Genomic DNA, 26354 nt, shown 5'->3' on the forward strand with positions numbered 1-26354 from the left:
GGAGAAAGAAGATGGCTCATACATCAGGCTGGCACACAAAGCTGATCTGGGAAAAAACCAAGCTGCATACACTTTAGTTTACACCATCACAAGAGTCTGCAGTTCTTGTCTTTCGGTGCTATGTGAATGCTGCAAAAAAAAAGCTCTGGGGATTATCCAAAACACCCAGGCATCACTCTGATGAATGTGGGTGTGGATACTGCGACGCCAGATGAACAGGGAGTTCTTGCTGCTGTGTTCTTCACAAGCTGGTTCTCATGTGGCAGGGTCAACACTGGTGAAGGCACGTGCACCTACAAAGGTTTACCGTGACCTTCTATACAGGGCTTTTCAAGTGAGAATACCTGGCGTATTTTTCCAAGAACTCTTGATATGGATTTGGTTCTATTTTCCATTTTTCTTTCCTGGTTTTTAGGATGATGGGCTAGTACGACTCTGATATGAGAGGTACTTTTACATAATCAACGGTCCCTGAACAACTGGAGTCCACCCTGAAACCACCTGGCCCCCAAATAAACTCATCGTAGGAGGAAAACATAAGGGAAAAGGAGGCAGGTTGAAAGATCTCGGCACAAATGAAGGGAAGAGCTGTGTGTGCTCCACTTAATCATGGGGTCACGACTAAAGAAGACCTGGGCACCTGCCGGACACCATCACAAACAACTGCAGGCACCGCTGCTTAACCTCGGGGAAATCGTACATGGTGGGTCCCGCTCTCATCATCCTGTTTCCCAGGCTGGAACCCGAGGCCCCTAGAGGCACTGGAGGGCCCTCCAGGAGGGCGCCCGGGCCACCGTGCTCCGCTCTGCTCTTTGTCACCTTCCATGTTTCTGGGCTTCGACTTGTGAGACCAGACCCCCTGTGCCTTGAGACCTCAGCACGCTCCCCTAAGCATGCTCGGGGCTTCACCCCTAATGTGGGTGCAGCTTTGCTCCAGGGCTGTGCCCAGGTAGGCTTTTGTGGGTCTGTGCACTTGGGAGACAATTTCAGACCATGAGCTGAACATTTCAAAATGAACACTCTGGAGAATGGAGGCCTCTGAGACCACAGGTAACATCGCAATTTACAGTGTTTGGTGTCACAGTATGTGGTAAAATAAAAATGACGGGAAGACATGTCAAAAGGACAGAAACTGACAACTCAAATGAGGAGAGAAAAGTATCAAGTTCTCATTCTCAAAGAAAGTGAACGATACCTAGTAAAGTCGCCTGAAAACCACGGGTGTGCACGTCCCTCAAGGGCCTGACGCCTCTGGAGGCCCTGTGAAGGGTCAGTCTGGAGAGCGGGAGGGACAGGGCAGCAGACGCTTGGCTGTAGTGCCACCACTGGACCAGGATCTGCAGCCCACCCACCTCCCGGGTGCCCTCAGTGCCCTCGTGGGGAAGGGGGCGGGCGGTGCGACCCTGTGCCCACCTCCACCAGCCGGGCCTGCTGCCCTCGGGGGGCCTGAGGACGCACTGCCCCCAGAGCAGTGTGCGCGCGGGGACCCCACTGCCCAGCAGAGCAGTGGGACCGAGCCGTCACAGCTCCTCACACCGCCTGGACGGAACCCGCCACCAGCCTTGGAGGCTGTGGGGACAGCAGGCGGAGGGGAAGGGGGCCTTCAGGAAGCCAGGAAGGGTGCTGCTTTGCTCTGCGACCTGCACCAGGGTCAGCACACTTTTCCTGTACAAGGTCAGAGGATAGGTATTTGAGACTCGCTGCTCACAGTCTCCACTGCAACCACTTAACTCTGCCGCTTAAATTGCAGGAGTGAGCAGACTGGTCATGACCAAAAGTATGACTGTGTTCCAATGAAACTTAATGATGGACACAGAAATCTGAATTTCACATAGTTTTGATGCCACAGATACTATTCTTTCGATTTTCCTCTCAACCAAAAAAATCTAATAATCCTTCTTAGCTCAAGGATCAATACAAAAACAGAGGTGGGCTATAATTGGACTTTGGGCCTTCGTTTGTGGATCCCTGCCTTAGACTCAGGGATTAAACCTTTAGGGCTCAGCATATTCACCTGTAAAATGAGGATAATAACACTCACCCTGATTCATAGTACCGGGAAATCCAAATTTGGGCAAATGCACAAAAAAATGTTTTCTTTAGATAAACAACGTGGTAATAACCACTTGCTTGTACTCATCTGTTTAAATTTCTACGCTTTCACAGTAATCCTCACAACCACCACCGAGGCCTTCTTCACATGCAGACTCCAGGGGGCGAGCGCGTTGCTGCAGGTCACCCAATGAGGCTGCAGCCTGGGCCCTGGCCACTCACCCAGCAGCCCTGGACAGTCAGGCTCTCGCCCCTCTGCTCACCAGCGAAGACAACACGCTCGGAATCCCTGCTGGGGGCCTCGCAGACACACGGGGACCCGCCACGGAGGAGCTGCCCAGCAGCTGCCACCAAGCCGTCAGCGGGACCCGGAGCCCAGAGCTTCTGGCTGCGCGTCCCGGGAGGCAGACACACTCTCCCAGGCACACTCAGTTCAGACCTTTCACCGCAGGCGCTTTGCCCTTAAGGATCACGTCACCAACCCGACAGACAGGAGCACAGATGGAATCTTCAGGGAAAGTATTTTTTCATTGAATAGTGAGGAAAAGTGTAATCCCCCTTAATTTTAGTTTATAAAATCTCACTCCATAAAAGAGTACAAAGCTTCATGCAGGTAGCACCCAAAGGACATAGAAAACAAGACACTGCATGTGACTTTTAAATTTCTAGTTTATGAAGGGGTGTCCTCAACTGCCTGAAAAATAACAACTGCTGGCAGTTCCTTAATGCTTCAGTCTCTGTGACTCTTAGAAACCACTTTTCCTTCTTTCCTTCCCGCCACGCCGCTCCCGACTAAATATCACCACACACACGAATGTGGGAAGGCATGTGACTCTCTCCCACCTACTGAGGAACGAAACAGTTTTGACAATTTCCCTTTACCTCCAGTTCTAATAATGAGATCTCTCAAATTCTCTACGAATATACACGACTCAAGTTTACCTCTGAGACGTGGTAAAGAAACGGATGGTGACCCTTCTTGGGTTAAAGCCCTGAACAACTCTAAAGAGATCACCGGTTCACACCATCACTGTTTCATACTTGGATCACCGGTTTACACCACCATTTTTTCATACATATTCTGTTGGATCTAACCCACATTTTGCCTTTCATTAAAAACTGAGTGGTATTTATATCCATAAATAATCATCTCACATTAGGAACACAAACGTGAAAATAAATATTACCGTCCCCACTAATTTCATCTGTGGATCCGGGTGGCATGCAAAGAAAGGGAGAGGAAGGGAAAGGGGAGGGGAAGAGAGAGAGGAAGGGAGGGGGAGAGAAGGGAAAACACTATTAAAATGACAAGCAAATCAAAGTATAAGGAAAACACAAAACCACCCCCCCCACCCCCAGTCTAATTCAGAAGGTAAAAGAAAGACTGTAGGATGGAGGAGTAAGCATGTTTACTTGACTTGAAGGCATTAATGCAAGTTTGAAGCCTCCTCACGTTACCCCAGGTAAACAGCAGTTGAGGTGCGTTTCTGCCACATTAAGCAAAGCTAGTCTGGTTGCTTCTCACCGTTAAATGTTAAAGACAAGTCTACTACTCTCACAAGGAGCGTGCACCCTCCTGGACAGAAATGAGGACCGCAGGCCATTAGTGTGCACGCAGGGACAGCCCTCAGAAGGCCTCCTCAGGGAGCCCCCGGGCTCCCGCCGCTCCTCCTGGGGCTCTGCTGATTGATGCACTTTGACTCACATCTACACAGCGTCTGCAGGAGGACCGTCCCGGTCGCTACACCCTCATCATCTCCCTCTCCTAGATAACGCTTCCGGAGCCTTGGCTGCCCGTCCTCTGCAGCATCCCTGAGTATGTGCCCACGAAGCAGGCGAGGAGACCCCGGGGCTCACTGGGACCATCCTCTTCCATCACTCACATGCCGTGTTAGGAAACCCACGAGGCAGAGGTGTGGTACCTGCCGGACCCTTTGGGAAAACACTGACATCACACAGGAAGAGACTTCTCGTCCTGTCATGCATTTAAACACCAGCGAACAGGCAAACAAAGAGTCTTCTATCAGGAGGGCGGCCCACAGGCCCCTGCCAGGCAGCTCTGCACTGACCCCGGGGCAGGCACCATCTACGAGCATCGTTAGACTGCTGCCTGGCTGCTGTGGTCAGCGGTGGTTAAGAGGAGAGCCTTGCAAAAGCTGAGTGCAGTACCCGCAGAAGGAGGTTCGTGGGCACAGAAGACCAAGGGGAGGAAGCGCCTAGCCTTCTTAACCTTAGGTTGGCAGTGACTGACTCCTTATACAGAGGCAGGAGGAGGGAAGAGAAAAACAGAAACACATTATTTCAATACCAGAGAAAACTTATGTTACATTGTAAGGCATAGCTATAAAGACAAGTACAAAGTTGCAATGCTTTTATGTGACTACTGGTACACTTCATTTCTTAATATAATTGACTTGAGAAATATATTAATATTTTAAAATGCAGTTTTCCCTCTTAGGAAAGAGTAGCACTAGATACTGAAACTTTAAGCAAGACATGACAAGGTCGGCCAGCTCCACAAAGCCAGCTGAGCAAGCAAAGGTACAGATGCCTTTACGAAGAACAAAACTGACACATAATGACACAAACAACAAAGACCGATAAACACAAGGTTCTTATGAACATCTAACATTCAACCACAAAGAAAAGAGGGCAGAAAACTAGCAGTTATTGATTTGTAAAAGAACTTTATCAGCAATTTCCCCCAAACCATCAGCAAAGACACAGACCTTAAGTGTACACCTCAAATAAACTGCTTTCACATAAAAAACTGGAGGCCAGGGTATCTGAACACAAGGCTTCGAAGCCTCCATCTACCAGCATCCGCTCCTCATTCACTGCCATTCATGTACTGAAAACTCCCTTGATAGTCAACTCTCTCTCTACTAGGCACTTTCTGGATGAATGAGACACACGCCAGCCCCCCCGGAGCAGCCAGGACAGAGGAACAGAGACGCGACGCCCGCAGTACCGACAGCAGCAGGCACGTCACCGTGGAGTCAGCACCAGGGCGGCACAAGCCTCTGGTGTGCAGGGGCGACACCACACGAGAGGGAAGACGCCGCTGGCGCACACAGCTCAACCACAGATGCACAGGGTCTCGTCAAGAAAGGTGAGGACCCAGGGGTGGGCCCGGGGGCAGGGGTCAGGATGCAGATGGCGGCGGCTTACGCCATCAGTTCACCTTAGCAGTGGACAGTGTGGTCACATTTCCACAGGGTGTGCTGTGATCTCAACAACCTGAGATGTCGAGATCTGCCCACCTGCCTCCCTCAGCCCACACCCAACTCCCTGACCAAATTCCACTCAACCTTAACAACCAGCACACAGGAAATTCAGGAATACGGGGGCCAGAGAGGGACCCGCTCAGCACAGTGTCACAGAACTGCCATCGGCCAGACTCAGGGCATGGGGTGTGGCGTGAGGGACGTGATTTCCTCCACAGATAAATACAGACAGCACAGAGACTGGAAGGGCACATGCCCAAGTTCACCCAGCACCGCTTGTCTGACCCCTGACTGGACGACACCAAGTAAAACAACGCCTTAACCAAGGAATCGCAACACGGACTGCACAGCTGGCATTAATGAATTACTGCTAACTTTCTTATAGTATAAAAAAATTGTTTTTAGAAAGTCTTCATCTTCTAGAAACATTTATACATGGCTATGCCTGAGAGGTGCTTTAAGACAATCAGAGGTGGTGGTTTAGTCACTAAGTTGTGTCCGACTCTTTGCAAGTCCATGGACTATAGCCTGTCAGGCTCCTCTGTCCATGGGACTCTCCAGGCAAGAATACTGGAGTAGGCTGCCATTTTCTTCTTCAGGTAATCTTCCTGTCCCGGGGATCAAACCCGGGTCTCCTGCATTGTAGGCAGACTCTTTACGAACTGAGCTATGAGGGAAGACAATCAACGAGGAGTAAGTGGGTAGAGGCAGGGATGAAACGACTGGATTTTAGTTACTGAATCTGGGCGATAAGTATCTGGAGATTCACTACATAGTTCTACTCTCTCTGCTTCTGTGTTATATTTGGAAATTCCCAGGATAAAGAGTTAAAAAGCTAAAAATTCAAAAGCACAACAATATCCACTCATTCACATGATCCCTTGCTTGTAAAAATATCAAATACATTTTCTTATGTCATTCAGTTTGATTTTTAATAAATTCCACAATTATAATGCAGCCATGACATGCGACTAGAAAGTCATGAGATCAAATTCCAGAATTTATATTTTAAAAGTTTCAAGCCTTCCGTTAACATTTTTCTCTATGAAGGAAAAAAAACAAACAACCCCCAAAATTGGGTCTTCGGACAATATCTGTTTTTATATTTAATACAATGATACTTGGCTTCTTGTATTAATAATAATAAATTTTAAGATTATCAAAGTTTATTCATTCAGTTCAGTTCAGTTGTTCAGTCGTGCCTGACTCTTTGCAACCCCATGGCTTGCAGCAGGCCAGGCTTCCCTATCCATCACCAACTCCCAGAGTTTGCTCAAACTCACATCCATCGCGTCGGTGATGCCATCCAACCATCTCATCCTCTGTTGTCCCCTTCTCCTCCCGCCTTCAATCCTTCCCAGCATCAGGATCTTTTCCAATGAGTTAGTTCTTCACCATCAGGTGGCCCAAGTATTGGAGTTTCAGCTTCAGCATCAGTCCTTCCAATGAATATTCAGGACTGATTTCCTTTAGTATGGACTGGTTGGATCTCCTTGCAGTCCAAGGACTCTCACAAGTCTTCTCCAACACCACAGTTCAAAAGCATCAATTCTTTGGTGCTCAGCTTTCTTTATAGTCCAACTCTCACATCCATACAAGACTACTGGAAAAACCATAGCCTTGACTAGATGGACCTTTGTTGACAAAGTAATGTCTCTGTTTTTTAATATGCTGTCTAAGTTGATCATAACTTTTCTTCCAAGGAGTAAGTGTCTTTTAATTTCATGGCTGCAGTCACCATCTGCAGTGATTCTGGAGCCCCAAAAATAAAGTCTGTCACTGTTTCAATTGTTCCCCCATCTATTTGCCATGAAGTGATGGGACTGGATGCCATGATCTTAGTTTTCTGAATGCTGAGTTTTAAGCCAACTTTTTCACTCTCCTCTTTCACTTTCATCAAGAGGCTCTTTAGTCCTTCTTCGCTTTCTGCCATAAAGGTGGTGTCATCTGCATATCTGAGGTTATTGATATTTCTCCCAGCAATCTTGATTTCAGCTTGTGCTTCATCCAGCCCAGCATTTCGCATGATGTACTCTGCATATAAGTTAAATAAGCAGGGTGACAATATACAGCCTTGACGTACTCCTTTCCCGATTTGGAACCAGTCTGTTATTCCATGTCCAGTTCTAACTGTTGCTTCTTGACCTGCATACAGATTTCTCAGGAGCAAGGGGAATAAGATGGCTCACCAGCCAAATACCCCCAAATCCCGGCCACCGTGAGGCACACTTTCCTACAGGCCAGAGCTAGGAACATACAGGTCAGAGTGCTCTTGAAGAAGAAGCACCGCACAGCCCCCTAATGAGTGGGGCCAACAAGCAGCAGCAGGGCACACTCTACTCTGGAAACTCCATCCACAGGGCCTGAGGATAGATCTGTGGCCTGGAAGGAGTTTACCCAAGTAAATATCCTCTGCAAATTCCTGTTGCACTCATGATTGCTCTGATCTCATTCGGGTTGTTTTTCATCCACAAGTGTCCCCGCTGGGGGTCCCACATGAGTCTGCCGGTCTCCAGCCTGCAGTTGAGGAACAGGAAGCCAGCTTGGCTCTGGGTGTTTCTTCAGGGCATTAGCCTACAACACACGCTATGGACAGTTCAGGACCCATGGGACTCCTGTAGAAGCCAGAGAGGAGAGGGCTGCAATCAGGCAGCAGCCTCAAATCTCAAAAGAGGCAAAGGGAGCCCAGACGCTGTAGCGATGGTGTGAGGAGGGGAGCTGGGAGTAGGAAGACAGCACGGGGGGGTGGGGTGGGGGGTGGGGGGCGGTATTCTGCCGGTCACGACTTCCTCATTCAGGTACAACGCAATCAGTCACCCTGCCCCCACCCAGCCAGAGACTGCTAAACATCTCTCCTAACCCCACAGTGATTGCAGGACTCTAGTTGTGATTGTTGGAATCAGAAGAATTTCCAGTAAGACAAGTACTATGAGTAAGTCAAACCCCCAATACTTACCACATGAGTGAGTGAATGAAAGTCGCTCAGTCGTGTCCGACTCTTTGGGACCCCATGGACTATACAGTCCATGGAATTCTCCAGGACAGAATACTGGAGTGGGTAGCCTTTCCCTTCTCCAGGGGATCTTCCCAACCCAGGGACTGAACCCAGGTCTCCCGTACTGCAGGCAGATTCTTTACCAGTTGAGCCACCAGTGCACATAGAAACCATCAGTAGCATTAGTTTGATTAAATTATGTCATAAGGCACATAATTTACAAAAATTAGCTTCACATGTAATAGGCCAGCAATCCCCAACTTTTTTGGCAACAAGGACTAGATTTATGGGAGATGGTATTTCTATGACTCAAAGGAGGGGTTGGGGTGACTCAGGCGGTCATCTGAGTGAAGGGGGGCAGTAGGTGAAGCCTGGCTCCCTCGCCTGCAGCCTGGTTCCTAACAAGCTGAGGACCCAAGGATCGGTACCAGTCCGCAGTCTGGGGGGTTGGGGACCCCTGTACTAGGCGACAGTACTCTAAATTAGGGCACTTAAACAATTCCTAAAAGCTTTCACTTAAAATCAAGCTTTCAGTATAGACGGAGACCACCTTCTAAATCAGTGTTACCAAAAGTGAAACTAGGATGTAAACCAGACGAAAGAAATTCATTCAAACTTGAAGGCAGAGCAGACATTTGGAATCCAACAGAAATGAGTCAACACTATGCTATTGCTATTCCTGATAAATGGAAGAAAAACCACCCTGAAATCGGACTCAGACTCTTCCAGGAAAATACTCCTCCCTTCTCACACCGACACCTCCTGCATTCCAACAACTCAGTGTGGTTTGATGAGAAGACAGTGGGTTTCAGAGCTCAAATCCGGGTTTCCACCAGGCTCTCTGCTTTGGCTAGCTACGTGAGCCACACCTCACCACCCCAGCTCACCTGTAAAGTGGGAAAAGGAGGAAGACTGTCCTGAGGCTTAAACAAGATACTGCTTGTGAGTGTGCATAATCTCTGAGCCTCACTCATAGGTAAGTAACGACTTATATTTACAAAGACCAGCAGTGCAATGAATGAATAGCAGGCTTAGTGCTTCAGAGACCATGAGAAAAAGGAGAAAAGACTGCAATATTATAGATAACATCACTGACTCAATGGGCATGAATTTGAGCAAACTCTGGCAGACGACGGAGGACAGGGAAGCCAGGTGTGCTACAGTTCACGGGGTCGCAAAGAGCTGGACATGACTTAGCGGCTGAACAACAACACATATACCACCTAATACTTCACAGAACTTCACAAACTACTTCTACACATACTAAGTAGCTGCTTTAGAACTTGTAATGAAGCAGCTTAATACAAATGACATTTATTTTGTTAACTTTCAGTTTAGGATAATTTTTAGTCACTATATGTAATTTTAAATAGCTGGAATGATGCTGCAAGGTTAACAATTAAACCAGAAGAATCTGTTACAAAGCAAAAAAAAAAATTTTTTTTTAATTTGTAATAAACATCTCATCGCAAAGTATCACTACAGAGTGATACATGTGTCACCACCAAGGGCTCAGCAGAGACAATCAAACCAAAGAAAGGAAAAGGTCATGGCCTTGGCTGTCATGACAGATGCAGAAGAGAGAACACAGTCTTCTGACCTCCAGCCCCGTCACCACGACCCAGACATGCGACAGGAGCCATGGGCACAGGGCAGTGGTCGTCACAGCTCACCAGCATTTCTGTCACACTTAAGGTCCCACTGCTTCACTACAGGCCTGCTTATTTAAAACAGACAAACAGACCTTGAAACACAAAAACCAACCGAAAACCAAAGTTTGTTCCTTTGGAATACTTAAAATTCAGCTTCATTCACTGATTTCCCTTGGAAGCACCTGCATTCCGGGGAACCTTCATCCACACAAACGTTGCTCAACAAACAACACAAACGTTGCCCCTCTCTGACACACACGGACCCCTCAGGACAAGCAAAGCCCTCTCCACATACTTCTAACTGTGCTCCAGAAGAAATGCGTTTCCTAAAATCATACACAGAGGCTAGAAAAGTTGACTCTAGGCCCTCAGAGAAAGTGCCCAGGGAAATGCTCTATTCTGCTGGATATTTCTATAAACCAGCTCATCTCACACTTACGTTAGAGAGAAACTCTAGATCTCAGAGACAAGACTGCATATACTTGACATGGAGTGTAAACTGGCTCATCTCACACTTACGTTACAAACTCCAGATCTCAGAGACAAGACTGCATATACTTGACATGGACTGAAACTGGACCCTACTGAGGATGGTCTGAAATTCTACTTCCTCACAAAGAGATACACAGAAGGGCCTGGAGCCCGTGATCATGAGCTGGGGACTGTTGCTGACATCCAGACTTCAGCCTTCCCACTGGCTGGCCTCCAGACCCCTTGCCCCAAACCACCTAGGGGTGCAAGCAGAAGGGTTCACTGTGACCAGCGCTTGGGGAGGTCTGAGAGCCCAGCGGCCCTCGAGGTCACTACCCACTCTGAGGGTCCCTTCCTTTCTCCCTCTGTTCCCCCACCAGAGCGCAGTCCTCCAAGCCCTAGCACCTCTCCGCACCTTGCCCGGGCAGCCGATTCACCTAGAAACAATAGAGCACTGTGTCCCAGAAAGCAACAACAAATAGAACATGTCTTTGTCTATGATGGCATTGTGGTCTAGGGATAAGAAGGTTTCTAAACTCGTATCTATTTAAAGATTATCCACAATAGTGGCATGTATGGCAGGCCAGACAACTCTGAGGAAGGAGAGTCCTGGAGTAGGCAGGGAGGGCTTCTAGGAGAGGGTGGCATCTGAAGCCACCTTTAAAGACTAGGGAAGAGCTTCTCAGTTGTGACTGTATGAAAAACAGGGGAATCAGGCCAGTCTCACTTTCTCCATCTTCCCAACTGATTGTTCATCTGTACTTGGGGTCATCTCCCTTAAATTGTTACTGAAAGGCAACACAGCCTAGGGGGCAATAATAACCTGAGTTCAGTCCTTGCTCCATCGTTTGCAAGCTGTGTGACACTGAACAAGCCCGTTCACTTCTCTGAATTTCTTTCCTCCTGTCTGTGAAATGGGGAGATGATAAAGACCTTGGGAGGTCGTCACAGGGATTAACAATGCCTAATGCAATGCACAGCACCTTGAGTACCTAATACAGAGAGAGCTGTCACCTCTTCGCTGGGTGTGCCCTCGCCTGCCCTGCCCCGGCCTCTCAGAGCTCTCTGGCTGGTGCTGAGTTTGCCAAGCTCCCACTGCAGGGCCTGGCGCTCGCTGTCCCACAACGTCTGCAGGCCCCAAGTCTCACTGTATTCAGTCAACTGCTCAGAGGGACGTCCCTGGACCCCCACCCTCACTCTCCACCTGCCTGCTTGATTTTAATTCAGTGTCTTTGTCTCCTGCACAGAACATCAGCTCCGCACAGGAGCAACCTGGCTCTGCCCACCAGTGCACCCCAGCATCTGGAACAACGCCTAGCACAGAGCAGGCACTCAGCAGCACCTGATGATGGAATTTCTAAGACTGGGTTAATAGCCACCTTGCAGGGTTTGCTGGGGTGGGACAGGATGGACTATGACAGAAAAGCAGGTCATGACTGCTGGCCACAGTCAGGCTGAGCCTCAGCCACCACCCCACCATCCTGGAGACAGACTGGCCTGTGGCATGGGGAACAGGCATGGCACTCCACTGAGTCCACGGGAGGCTGAGGTTAACACCGCACACCCATGTGGTTTCCAGGCTACCAGGTAAGAAAGAATCTGGAGGTTTGGCAGAAGTCCTGGTCATCCAGGTGTCACCTTAACAGCTTATGAGCTAAGTGCAAGGCGCACTCTTGGCCAGCCATACTGCTGGGATGGCGTGTTCAAGAGTCTCTGCATGCTGTGAGTCCAACTCCACGGAAGGGAGCAAGTCATGAGTGGGGTGATGAAGGAGTAACAGGAACCTAAGAGGTAAGTTCCGGCACTAAATATTCATGGGACATGGAATGTTCTTTGTGGCCTGTGAATGAAGGTTTGGCAGTTCCGTGAACCACCAAAGTGGTGGCCACATGTGGAATAGCATCACTGACTCTGAAGAATGGACGTGTGATGATGAAAAGGATGTGCTGGCTGGTGGAGCAGTTCAAGCAGAACTACAGGGGGAAGGAGGTGGGCAGAGGCCCGGACGCCCGACAGAACTGGGTGAAGACCCATGTGGAAGACAGGGGCGGGCTGGACAGGCGGGCTGTGTAGAGATATTGGGAAGCCTCGGGGCCGAGCTGAGGAAGGTTTCTGCCCAGGGAGTTGCCTACTTACATTCAATAAAGGGAGGAGCACCCCAAGCTGCTGTAGATAAGGGGTTGCAGCGTGAACTCCAGTCCAGGGTGTCCGGGGAAGACAGTGAAGGCAGATCAGGACAGGGGGACTGGGAGAGGTGACCCCCACAGAGTCTTAACAGGCAGCTGTGGAAAAACGCTGAGGACGTGAGGAAATGGAAGAAACGAGACCCAAAGCTTCCATGAGGCCTGTCGTGTTTCGTCGCCCCCGGAGTTGCAATGCGCCTGGCAGGGCATGTCAGTTCCCACCACACGGAGCAGCTGCGGAGCGCGGGGGCACCCAGGGCAGTGGGGACCACCGGCGCCTCCCGGCCAGCATCCCAGACCTGCTTCCAGTTCAGCGGGGGGACTGGCGCGCTCAGGAAGGACTCAGCGCTGGCTCAGTAGCCCCTCTTCTGTGGAGCACAGCACAGAACACCCTCTGATGCCGGCAACTGACAGGGTGCTCCACCACCGGGCCACTCGGGCGGGTGCTGGCCTCTCTCTCCAACTGGGTCACAACCCTGGAGAGCCTGTTCCCCGCCTGCCGGATCTCCTGCGCCACCGCAGACCGGAGATGCCAAGCTACTCGGCCCCCGCGCGTCACCCCGGACTGAGGGGAGGCCGCCGGCATCCGGCACCGCCCAGCAGCACAAGCCCCGGCACTGAACAGACCTCTCCCCACATAAGGAAGGGGTTGGCTCCTGAGCCGCAGGGCTTCCCCCCACACCTGCCCCACGAGGCTCCTCACTAGAGCATCTTTGCTAAGCACGAAAGCATGAATACCAACACGAATATTTCTTGAGAAAGGGGTTGTGGGATGTTTGTGGATGATAAAAAAAAAACAAGCAATTATATTTGTATGCTGGAACATTAACAAATAATTCAGTCATCAACTAGGCAAATGTACAAAAGTAAATTTTAGGTAAAAATTCACTCAAGGTAAATTAAACTAACAAGAATTAGATTTCTTCTAAGTCAGACTGTCAGACACTAGAGTTTTAAGAAACTATTATTTTAGAAATGTGACATAGATGAGAACATACTATATATGTGTGCATATGGATATACATGTGTATGTATACATGTATAGCATATGTATTTTAAGATACCAAACCTGGGTCCATAAAAGATGCTTTTTCCCACCTTTCCTCTATTTTCTACATTTTTAAATGGAGGGAAAAGGCACATGTATTTTGAGAAACATATCAAAGAAAGCACACCATGCTCATCACACCAGTAAATAGTTAAGATAATGCTTACGTCAATATCTTAACTATATTTTTAAAAAAGCAATATTCAAACCATTTTATGTTAATAAAACATTTTATAATAACAAACCATTTTATATTAATTGTTAACCAAAAAAGCTGTTTAAAAATACTTCACATCTCTTGAACTTCAAAAAATAATATACAAAGCATATTATGTTAATTTCTGAACTGCAAGCATAAATTATAATGGCAGCTTCGAAAGCAAACATTTTCACTCTAAATATAATTAACATGGCATTAAAACTGAAACATAACTTGGAATTCTAAGTAATTTGTGAATATTCTACTACTGTAAAATTATACAAATTTTAAAGTTATTTTTAAGTTTTAAAAATAAATAACTTTAACTCTTAACATTCATAAGCTAGCCTAGAAAGAAGTAATGCTCATGAAAATGAGCAGAGGTCAAACACGCGGGGCTCCCTCCCACCGCTGTGGGCACCCCCTGCCGCCCGCGCGGCCTCTTACCTGACATGGAGACCGCATGGGTGCGCACGCCCTGCTTCTCACTGTTGGCCAGCCTGGAACAGAGGTGCAAAGCGTGAGCGCCCCACCGCTCTCCAGACCACGCCGCTGGCATCCACGCGCACGCCAGCTGCCCAGAACCAGGACGGCTGTGCCCTCTCCCAGGGAGACGGCGCAGTCCAGAGGGTGACTTTGTGAAACACCAGACTCTACCACCTGAGGCCCTTAAAGCCTGCTTTAACGTTTAAAGCCCTGAAGTGCAGACCGACGAGGGCAGGAACGCTGAGCCACAGCTCTACTGAACTGGTGCTCATGGTGTGGGTTACTTTAGATGCTGGGCTGCAAGGGGAGACGCCCAGGACTGAGGAGTGCCCTGGACACAGCACTGGCCCTGCCGCTGTTAGAGTATGTCCAAGAGCAGGCAGGATGGGGACACATACTGTCATTATTTACAGACTGACACAGGCAAGGCTGACGCATCTGGTTACTTGTTTCATGAAATGGCTCAGCAATGGTAGTGTTTTACACACACATCCACAGAAAATAACATTTTGGCCAAAGGTTTTAGCACATTTTTTAAAAAAATCCAAGTATAGTTCAATTCAAACTTTTTGAAAAAGCATAAAACACAGAGGAAAAAGGAACCCTACAGTCTTCAGGTGTCAAAATTATTTTGCTCTTTTCATAAAAGAAAACTTTTTCTCTGATACATAAACATTTACTCTGTAAGTACTGAACAGGAATTTTCCTTAGTATACAGAATTTATATTGGAAATCTTGGAGCTTAACATATCCCTTTTGAGAATTAGAAATATTCAATGTGCAACTGCACGACCTCTAGGAAGTGTTAGTTGCTCAGTCGTGTCTGACTCTTTGCGAGCCAATGGACAGTACCACCAGACTCCTCTGTCCATGGGATTCTCCAGGCAAGAATACTGGACTGGGCAGCCATTCCCTTCTCCAGGGGATCTTCCTGACCCAGGGATTGAACCTGGGTCTTCTGCATTGCAGGTAGATTCTTTACCAACTGAGTGACTGGGGAAGGTTTATAGCACAAAGCCATACACTTCAGTTCTTTTACTGAATTTGCTACAAGTTTGAAATGGTATCTCTATTATAAAAGTTTAACCAGAGTTTTCTAACAAACCACCAGCTCCTCTTCCACTGCAGCTACCTGACTGATCATAACTCCCTCTCAACTGCATTTATCGGGAGGTCACAGATGCGCGTTCCTAACACACAGGCCACATCCTATGCCTCTGTCCTGGAGACAGGATGCCGGGCCGTCCTCTGCTGTGGGCTGGGGCACTTTTCTGAACCAACCTGCTCACAAATGAAGGGATATCATCACCTCTCTGATCTGTGGCAACAACACATCTGCTGCTCTGTGATTTGTGGAAATTCTGCTCCTTTCTAGTATCTGTTAGCACTTCTAACCTACTCCCTTACTCCTTACGTTTACATGTGTATTTACAATTCCTGTGTATTTAATCCACAAAGTCATCTCTCAAAGACTTTCTACAACTGAAGATACTATGAGCACTAATTCCTTGCCTGATTTTATTAATAATTAATAAACATTAATAAATTTAATAAATTAATATCCATTAATTTATAACATTAATACATATCTATTAAATGTTGTTGGGTTTGTGAAACACAGCCTAAAAGCTGAGAGAGTTGGTCTCACCCACCCCACCACTCGCCCACCCAGCTACCTACTGGGTGCCAGATACTGCCCAGTGTCAGGTCTACACACCCCTTGACCCCGGCCATCAGTGAGGCCCGAGGGTGAGAGCAGCAGAGAGGTGACTGTTACTCCAGATAAGTTACGGAAAAACACAGGGCTGCTTCCGGGACTGGGGTGATGGGGGGTTTTCAGATGAGGTGATGCGGGGTGAGACCTGAGCAGGGCCCCGCTGAGGACAAGCTAGAGGGAAGGAGGGCCGTGGGCTCCAGGAGCCAGAGGGAGTTCAGTGTGGCTGAAGCTTGAGCGCGGGAGCAGAAGCGAGGCGGAGGGAGTGTGGGGGCGGCACACAGCATCTCCCCAGCTGGCTGAAGGATGTGGGCGTTTATCTAGGAGCAGCAGCAGCCACACAGGGGCTTCGAGAGGAAAGCTTCCTCCTAACGCTGTAGCGAAGACAGACAGAGGCATGCAGAGGATGGGAGCCAGGGGGCTGAGATGCTGTCCTCCGAGACTGGCCCCTGGCTGGTGTTGAGGAAGGCTCCCACCATCCCTACTGATCAGGACAGCTCCCCGTCCTGAGACCAATGGTACAAACAATATGGTCCATGCTGAACTCTTGCCTTCCTTTGGGGAGACTGGAATTTGGGCACATGCCAAGCACAATGTGCACACGTGACCAGGCCTGCATAAAGGCGGGGCGCCGAGTCTCTCACGAGCTTCCCTGGGAGACCACTCTCCACATGTCCTGCCTGCGGCCCTGAGAGAAGGCCCCCGGGGCTGCCCGGCCCCTCTGGACTCCACGCTGCTGTGCTCTCCCCGGGCTGTCACGCAGCACAGCCACGAGAGCCTTTATGCGCCGAGTCCTGGGTGTTCCTTCTAGAGAAGCCCTGCACGGGGTGGTCCTGGGGATCCCAACACAGGAGTCCTGCTAGCAGAGCCCAGACAGGTGCTAACAGCTAACAACCGGGGAGGGCGATGGGCAGGTGAAGCTAATGGGCCTGACAGCTCGGAAGCAGAAAGGGAGAGACTGGCAGGGACCGGCCGTAGAGGAGAGGGAGCGACAGGTCAGAGGCGCCCAGGCTCTGCTCCCTTAGCCCCACGTGCAGCGCCCGGGGCGTCTCCTCAAGTCCCTCCCTCTGAGCTCTAGGCACCCAGCTGCGTGTCTGACTGTGAGCATGGTGCCTTTCATCTGCTCCCCAATCCCTAGCATGCTGGCTGAGGACAGAGAAGCTCGGGCCTTCTTTACTTTTATAGATTAAAGTATCTACTATGAAATCCGTGACACAAACACATTTTAAAATTAACATAAGTTGCATATCTTTAATTTTCTCACTTGTAAAATAGCCAGAATGGTACTGACTTTCAGGTCTCTGTGCAGACTGTCGCCGCCTATAAAGTAACCATCTGATAACAGACCTCTCTCCTGTTATCACCACTATTCTTGAGCTTCTTCCTGAACTTCAAGGGAAGATTCACTTTACACTCTTGACTAAACATAAATACTTGTAAAGCAGTTATCCTTCAATAAAAAATAAATGAATTAAAACAACAACAACAAAAAAAAAACCTAAATACTTTAGATGACTTACAACTGATTTCTTTCTGGAAATACTTGTTTTCTGATTTCCTAATCATACATGTAGAAATTTGATTACTCACTCAAATATAAAATAAAGCATGGAGAATTTCAGTCTCTCATGCCATGCAGTAACAAGGCACACAGGGCGGTACTTACTTTGGTATCGATGGCAAAGCCCGCTCACCTTCTGTGGAAAAAAATGGAGAGAGAGAGATGAGGCTCCTGTGGAAAAGACTGTATGTAGAAACCAGAGAAAGATGAGTCCTACCCCAGAATTTTAGCAATAACCCTTTAAACGAAGCTGGTGTATGCCTGTGATGGGTTATCACAGCTTTATTTTCAGTATTTATGACAAACATGCTGTCTGCAGGTGCAGACTATAGGAAAGGCACTGCCTCTCAAAACCAGGCTAAGGTTTTGAGGAAAGAGAGGAAAGCTGTTCTTCCCAGGAGATGTTAGGAGAGAAAGAATTTTTCATAATCAAAGCCAACATTCTTTACAAAGACTGAACACCCTGCATAGGTTTGGCAACTCCAACACCCATACAGGGAACACAGAAATTCAAAGGAAACAAACCCACCAGCTCTGCAGCTGCAGGAGGAACTCGGCCCCCAGGCAGCCGAGGGGCCAGCCGCCTCAGAGCCTGAGGAGGCCCGGGGACGCAGCTGGGGGAGGTGCTGGGGCCTCCACATGGTGGCCGGCCCCCTGCCATGACAGCTGGGCTCTGGCCGGGGCATCACAGGGGAGCTCAGGACTTGCTCAGGGGCTGAGGAGACGTGCTCCCCACCCATCCTTAGTGAACCAGGAAGCATGGAGCCCCTGGTTTAATCTCTCTTATCTGGATTGACCTGGTGGTAAAGCCGTCCCACCAGACCCCTGGCTCCCTGGGAAAAGGGTTACTCCTGTCTTGGTAATGTGAAATTATGAGGAGAATTTAACTAAAAATTGAAAAACTGCCACTGAGTTTTCTCTAAGTTAAAGGAAAAGTTAGATAAGGCCCCATAAGAAGGCCCCAGGTCACATAGCAACTCCGGTGGAAGCTGGTTCGGGTACGTGGCTTGTGACTCTTACAGTTTTCTGCCCCAGTGACACACCTATAAAAGCACTTTCTAAATTGAAGCAATTATGGTGGATCACAGAGCTAACAAAGTACACCTCGGCACATCAGCACTCCTGTGTAGAACTTAGACGCCACTTAGAACTGTTACACTCACAAACCCATGCATGTTGCTTACCATGAAGCAGTTCATAACCAAGAGAACAGATGGGTATGTATGCAACTGTTCCTTAAAGCATGTACCAGGAAAACGGTGCATTAGAGTTGTAGAAACATGTTTTACATTTATTTGAAGTTTAAAAAAACTGTTAGAAAGTGTACATGTGCTCCTATCCACATATTTCTAATTATAATCCATTAAAAACATTTGACTTTATTATTTCAATTAGGCAATATAACTTCAATTTAAGAATCTATTATAAAATAGTCACAAGTACATATGCTGTGATTTAGAATAAATTATCAGGCTTAATAATTAATTCTATAAAGACCACATAAAATTGATAAAAACCTTGGTCCTACTAGATTTTTATGAGAAATGATTTCATTTATGCTGTCTTCATATGAATGAAGAATTTAACACATCTAATTTCATGAGATTTGATATCAAAATGTTTCCTCCAACAGGAGAAAAAAGTCAACTAAAAACCAACTCAAGAAGATGTTAAAGCTTCAAACATTTAATGTCTGAATGTTATTTTTTCATATACCAGCAAATTGATGAACAATATTTTGGTAAATTAGGGTGAAATAAAACAATTATTTACCAAAAAGAAGACAGGCGATATAGTACATTTAACATTTTTAACAGAATACTATCTTTATGTGAAGCAACTTTCCCAAAACACTTAAACAATGCTTGCAAGGTATATTCCTTCATTTAAAGCACAAAATGAAAACTCAAGAGCTCATGAATACAAAAATTTTCAATGAGAGGAGCCTTTAGATATTTCTAAAAGAAGCTTCATTACTGTATTTCACATAAAGGAAGCTATCATAACACACACTCCACTTTAGGGGGAAAATAAATAAATAGGCTTTACTGGTCTGATCAGTGGGAAAAACAGTTCTGCCCGATTATCCATGTCCTGGAATTCATGCACTTACTGGCCTCTTTGGCTGATGGCTTTAGATACTGTCCTCAGAGTATGACAGCCTGACACTAACAAAGGTTTAAACAAAGGTCCCAGTAATGCCTCTGCTTCACCCCCCACCCCCACGCCCCCCACCTGCTGTCAGCACAGAGAACTGGGCCACTGGGCAGCGGGACTCTCTGCAGTGTCTACACCAGAAGTGCGGGGCCTCATCTGTGTCCCTCACGTCTCCCCACTCCTCCTCTGGTCGTCCTCCCACGGCGGGGGTGGGGGAGTGCTGGCAGGGATCTTGTGTCCGCCTGCCCGGAGCGGCAGTCTGATGAGGGCGACTGTGGACCTGGACCCACCTCCCACGCTACAAAGCAGGTACTGCTCCTCCTTAAGCGCGAGAAATCCCCAAGCCAAGGCTCATCCAGTGCGTCAAGATCACATGGAAACGAGCAGCAGCTCTCAAGTCTGTGACACTGTGCGTACGTGTCCCGAGCTACCTCCACACGGGAGACCGTTCCCGCCCTGCTTCCCGCTGAGACCACAGAGGCAAGTACCACTCTTCTCGCCTTCCCAGACAGAACTGAGGCGCAGGAAGCTACGTACTTGACAGATGGCATGCACTCATGATGTGACCCAATTGGTCAATATAATTCCAAAGCCTGGTTTTTTCCTGTTTTGTTTCAGAAATCCAAACCCTTGCAAACACCGCATCTTACAGACTTTGCAAAAGGCTGCAGAGACTCAGCCCCATTCCGAGGATTCACTACATCATGCTTCTGACTGAGTTTGTTCTCTGACTGCTCTAAGCTTTTGAGAGCTTTAAGAAAAAATACGAAAGAGACTTTATTTATATGAGTTACAGGGACTTTAAAAAAAAAGTCCTAGAATATAATCCCAAAAGTTTATTTAAAAAACACTAATGGTAACCGAGACATGTTAAGGCTGTCGCTCAAATCAAAAGGGTCTGAACACAAACCATGTGTGCTTAAGCTCTGTCCAAACCCAGTTCGTAGGCTGTGAGCTGGGTCGCTGCCCTAGAAAAGCAGGAATATGCTGGGCTGAACTACTTGTTTGCTCTTCATGTTCAGAGTGCCCTGAGGGAAGGGCTCGGACTGCAGGCGAGCTTGGCGGCGGCGCGGAGGAGGGTGGGCAGAGGGCGGCTCACCTTTCTGGGGCCGGATGATGAAGGACTGTGTGGCCCCGTGCACCAGGCGGCAGTACCCGTCGATCAGGTCGGCCATGTTCTCGGCGATGGTCAGGGACGGGGCCGTGACCGTCAGGGGCTGGACAGGGGAGAAGAGCCAGAGAGAGCAGTCATTGTTCCTTCCGCTCCTCAAAGGGCCAGCTGTGCCGTGACATCAGATGGAGACTCACTGAGCACAGAGAAGAGTGGGAGTGAGACGAGATCTGTCATCAGGCCTCAGTGAGAAGAGAGCATGGTATTTAAGGATCTTATTCCTAGGATATGTGACAGAAGGCAAAGCCAGACAAAAAAAGAAAAAGACACTTAAATCGCTTAGAGTCACTTTCTAGAACAAAAAGAGGTGGGGAAAAAAAACGTTTCCTACAGAAGGTCTGGCCCCTTAGGCATACTCTAATTAAGAATTTAGAAAATTAGTAAGCTCAACTATGGCTTCTTTTAGAAACTAGACAAGTGTGGAGTAGAGTTTTCTCAACCACCCATCATAATTTTTCTAACCTTAAAGAAAATTAGTGGAATTTCATTATTTTGAGCATGCAGAGCATGTTCTACCTAAGAGCTTAGAAATCACTTTTTTCAAGGCAAAACACACAATTATGATACATTGTCTAAAAGACCTGTCATTAAATGTTATCCAGGAGATAATCAGAGTTGTATTTTTCCTTTGAACACAATTATGTCCTAACTCACATAGTCTTCATAACTTCCTTCTAAAGGAACAACTCAGCTCGCCTGCGTCATCCTAAGTGTTGTTTGGGGGCAGCAAACAGAAAGGAGGACATGGTGCAGACAGGAAATTACTGAGAGATTTTCAGGAAATTTCAAGGTTCCAATATTTCATGGCATCATTGGTCTAATTCTGAGAATCAAATGTACTGCCCGGAGCCTCAGAAATGCCAGGATTCCAAAGCAGGAGGAGCAAGAACGAGATGAGAGGAGCCTCGAGAACAAACCTGCCCCAGCAGGGGCGGCAGCAGCGTGGAGCCCAGGCATGCGAGTGGGGCCAGGGGAGTGCCCCAAATGGGCTTCATGCAGAAGTAACCCTGCGTGTGCCGCTCCCAACACCCCCCAACACACACACACAGTGAACATCACATATAACACAGTCCAGGAAATAAAGAGAGCAGTACAGTTCACAGAATTTATATAATTTTAAGAGGTTGATTTTCTTGGTAATTCATATATTCCAGTTTTTCCACAGAAAGACTACAATAGTTTTTAAGTGAATTGCCGCTTTTGAACTACGGTGCTGGAACAGACTCTTAAGAGTCCCTTGGACAGCAAGGAGATCCAATCAATCAGTCAATTCTAAAGAAAATCAACCCTGAATATTCATTTGAAGGACTGATGCTGAAGCTCCAATACTTTGGCCAGCTGCTGTGAAGAACTGACTCACTGGAAAAGACCCTGATGCTGGGAAAGATTAAGGCAAAAAAAGAAGAGGGCAGCAGAGGATGAGATGGTGGGATGGCGTCACCAACTCAATGGACATGGATTCAAGCAAACTCTGCGAGATAGTGAAGGAGAGAGAAGCCTGGCACACTGCAGCCCATGGGGTCACAAAGAGTTGGACACAACTCAGTGACTAAACAACAACAATTTGTTATGCAGGGCTTCTAGGAGGCTCAGCAGTAAAGAATCTGCCTGCCAAGCAGCAAATGCAAATTTGAGCCCTCGGGAAGATCCCCTTGAGGAGGAAATGACAACCCACTCCAGTATTCTTGCCGGAGAATCCCCATGGACAAAGGAGCCTGGCGGGCTACAGTCCATAGGGTAGCAGAGAGTCGGACGTGACTGAGCAGCTGAGAGCACACACACACACACACACACACACACAGACACGTGTTATGTAATCCTCATTACGTGAGAGAAAGCTGTGATTCTGATGATCCATGAAAACTTCATCTGTATCCTGAAACAGTCATTTCAATAAAGGGCTAGTTTAGAAATAATGATTGTTTCAGGATATGGCAACCCACTCCAGTATTCCTGCCTGGAGAATCCCATCAACAGAGCAGCCTGGCGGGCTGCGGGCCACAGGGTCACACAGCTGGACACGACTGAGTCGACAGCCTGAGCAGAGGCCATCTCCTACCCCCCCTACCTCGGGCGCCCCTGCGATCTTCAGCTGCAGCGTGCCTTTCCTGTCCTTGTCTTCACTGTTTGAGTACTGGATGGTCTGCACTTGGTTGAAGTCGGCCAGGTGTGTGGGCTTTGGGAAGAAAAGGCAAACACTTGACCACAGATGCCAGACACTCGTGCACTACCCCGTGTAATCCCCGTGGTCACCCCCCAACCCTGTTCTCTAGAGACACCTCCCAGACAGGGTGCCTGGGGAGCCTGACTGTCCACCTTGTCCAGGAGGAGTGGGCCTTTCTCCCTCTGAGGAGCTGGCATGGACCTGCCGGGGCCGCCTGCTCACTTCACGGTCGGGATGTGTCTGCCCTCTGTGCTCCTGGAGGCAGAGGGGCGCTCTACCTTCAGGGGCTGGACGAGGAGTTGCCCATGCCCCGGAGTGAAGACATGCAGAGGAGCAGGGAGGGAGCCCCTGGCCTGACTCTCCGGGTGACTCGGTCTCAGGGAGCATTCTGCCCTGCTTCTCTCAGAGAGAGGGACCCGTGCCCACTCCCAGCACACCGTGAGCAAGGAACGTCTCTGACCCGTTCTGGGGTTCTTCTGGAGGGTAATGGTGCTGAGGAGATGGCGGGCACATCTGAAGGACCCTTCCCACATGGACACGCCACCAGAGACTCTGCTCATTTCCCAAGAGGAATGGATTTTTCTTCTCATGCGGACACAACATGCCCATCAGTCCCCACCCTCCAGCATTTCACAACAGCCATCAGTATGCAGGTGACAAATCCCACGCATTTACTCAAGACTCTTGGCCTGCTCAGGGCCTCCTTCTCTCAGATACCAGAAGCACCAGCCCCTCCCTGCCAACCTGAAGCACACTTACATTGCAGCCTTTGTCTGTGAGGTAACTGATTCCTTCCTCGGGGCCAATCGCCAGCTCTACTGAAATAATCCAGCTTGACTTGAAGGTGAAACAGGTGATGGCAAAGGTACCAGGAGGAAAAAGAGGTATTTTAGATAAAAAACCACTGAAACATTTAAGGACCAAAGCAGAGGCTGGACAAACTTCTATTCATCAAACCGAAGAATACAAAATGTGTGCAACTCCAGGCTTTCCTGGTGGCACCAGTGGGACAGAAACCACCTGCCAGTACAGGAGACACAAAGAGACTCAGGGTGGTTCCCTGGGTCGGGAAGGTCCCCTGGAGGAGGGCATGGCAACCCACTCCAGGATTCTTGCCTGGAGAACCCCACGGACAGAGGAGCCTGGCGGGCTACAGTCCAGGCACAAACCGTCGGACACGACTGAGCGTGGACACAAATGGACAACTCCACGGTGTAGTGTCTGCTGAGCCTAAGCAGAGGCGGACAGACTGAGCTCATTCCGGTGAGCCGCAGCCAATGGTTTCTTTGGGAAGATTATCTGCATAGGTAAACGAGCCCTGAGAGAACTGTTAATCAATGAGTCGCTGGGTTGGGATTAAAATAAATCTAAATATGAACACAGGCATGCTATTAAAAAAGGATTGTTTTAGTCTCACGTTGACACATTTTCTTTCTGTATTATTTTCCCACTGTACAGTGGAAAATATTCTCATGTTAAACACATGACAAATTAGATTCCAATCTGAAACTGAGGTATTCATGGAAAAGACAAAGAGATTCCACCGAGTTCCCTATTACGAAGTCCTCATACTTACACCAAGGGCACACTTGAAGCATTCTTTATCAAATCTGTACACTGGGGAGAGGATCTCAAAGAACTTCAAAATACTTTCTTCTCTGTTAAGGTTGGCAAACTGTCTAAATGTTTGTTGGATCAATTTTCTTAGTGTTTTGGCCTGTGTGATAAAATCATAAACATCTTTTCAGAGTCAACAGTAAGTGAAGACCACAGAAATAACCACCAACACCCAGGAACATCTCTTCCCCAGCACCACGTAATACCACCTGCATTCACCAAACATCATTATTTATCAGAGCTCTGTTTCTTTAAAAAAAAATAATTATATTAAAATACACACAACATATAATATACCATCTGGTGGCTCAGATGGTTAAAAAAAAAAAACATCTGCCTGCAGTGCAGGAGATCCAGGTTCAATCCCTGGGTTGGAAAGTTCCCTTGGAGAAGGGAATGGCAACCTACTTCAGTATTCTTGCCTAGAGAATCCTATGGACACGGGAGCCTGGTGGGCTACAGTCCATGGGGTTGCGAAGAGTCGGACACGAATGAGTGACTAACACCTCATTTTCAACCATTTTAAAGTACACAGTTCAGCTCTGGCTCATCAGAACAGGGGGCTCCTGCGGCCAGCAGAGGAGGGGGATGAAAGCCCTCACACGCTCCACACTGCCCGGGGAGTCAACGTGTCCGTTCTGAAGCAGTCTGGTAACAGAAATCAAACACCTTCAAACCACAACCTTTGAGAGGCTATTCTTTAGGAATAATGAGAGAGCTAGGTGAAGACCCAGCAATGAGGAGGTTCCGTGCAGAAGTGTACAGAGGACCCCACGTCAGGGCACACACACAGGCACGTGAAAACAAGACAGCCTGGTGTGGTGGAGATGCCGTCAGAGGAGAGCACAGGAGGCGGACCTCACACGGAGCGGCACACACACCACGCGTGAGGGAGACAGGGCGGCTCAGCATGTCCGTCCCGGGCGCCGTAGTTACATCCCGCAGGTAAAGCGGCCGCGGGAGAGCTGTGCGGGCGGAAGCCGGCACCGGAGGTCAACAGCTGGCTGTAGCCAGGGCTGGGGCTCGGTCAGGCAAGCCAGGGGTGGGATCCCAGGCAATCTGAAGAGGCCACAGACGCTAAACTGAGGAGAAGCAAAGTGAGTTCCAGGGCAGCAAGGACTGAATCTCAAATGTTGCCTAGAACGTGAGTGGTCAGCCGTGGACGCTCTGCAAAGAAAAATCCGGGGAGCACATTCTGGGGAAGACCCATCCAAGCTCTGGCCACGAACCCAGGGCCTGCAAAGGTCTGCTCTCACCATGGCTGAGATGGCGTCTAACCACTGTTCTGATTCCAGGCTGTGCAAACAGTCTCCGACTCTCCTCTGGAGCGTAACACTCACCCACGTGAGATCTCCACAACACCTGAAACCTGATGGGCCACCAAGAGAACCTCCCTCCTCCGTGGCTGGTCCAACGAGACTGTCCTGATTGGCTATGCACCCCGACATCCCTCGAGGTGCCCAATCTCTCCAGCTCCGCCCCCTCTAGTCACTCCCGCTGCGGTTTCCCCTGTATCAGAGACACAAAGGGCTGTGCGCTGCTCCCTGGGGGCAGGGGTGAAGTCATCTGCCCCGCATCTAACAGAGTCCAGTCGACGGCCTGTCCTCTTTTCCAAAACCCTCAGCCACGGACGTGCAAGGGATCAACTAACAGCACA

The 26354-nt window shown here is 48.5% G+C and overlaps 1 protein-coding gene across 22 annotated transcripts in view; it reads right to left on the reverse strand.

Moving 5' to 3' along the window:
- The window catches only part of PTK2 (protein tyrosine kinase 2), a 206076-nt gene that overhangs the window by 59101 nt on the left and 120621 nt on the right, over window positions 1–26354 (reverse strand). For 12 of the 22 annotated variants that reach the window (XM_043483573.1, XM_043483570.1, XM_043483568.1 and 9 more), the window contains 6 exons: window positions 24657–24797; window positions 23840–23917; window positions 22985–23092; window positions 20845–20962; window positions 17694–17724; window positions 14275–14327 (listed from right to left, as the gene is read on the reverse strand). In XM_043483573.1, coding sequence (XP_043339508.1) covers window positions 14275–14327; window positions 17694–17724; window positions 20845–20962; window positions 22985–23092; window positions 23840–23917; window positions 24657–24797 — 529 coding nt within the window. Of the gene's footprint in view, window positions 1–3239; window positions 3258–4221; window positions 4306–14274; window positions 14328–17693; window positions 17725–20844; window positions 20963–22984; window positions 23093–23839; window positions 23918–24656; window positions 24798–26354 lie in introns of all 22 variants that reach the window. The other 10 variants (XM_043483576.1, XM_043483565.1, XM_043483566.1 and 7 more) reach the window with 1 other exon arrangement.

The sequence above is a fragment of the Cervus canadensis genome, chromosome 12 (genome assembly GCF_019320065.1).
Source record: "Cervus canadensis isolate Bull #8, Minnesota chromosome 12, ASM1932006v1, whole genome shotgun sequence".
Lineage (NCBI taxonomy): Eukaryota > Metazoa > Chordata > Mammalia > Artiodactyla > Cervidae > Cervus > Cervus canadensis.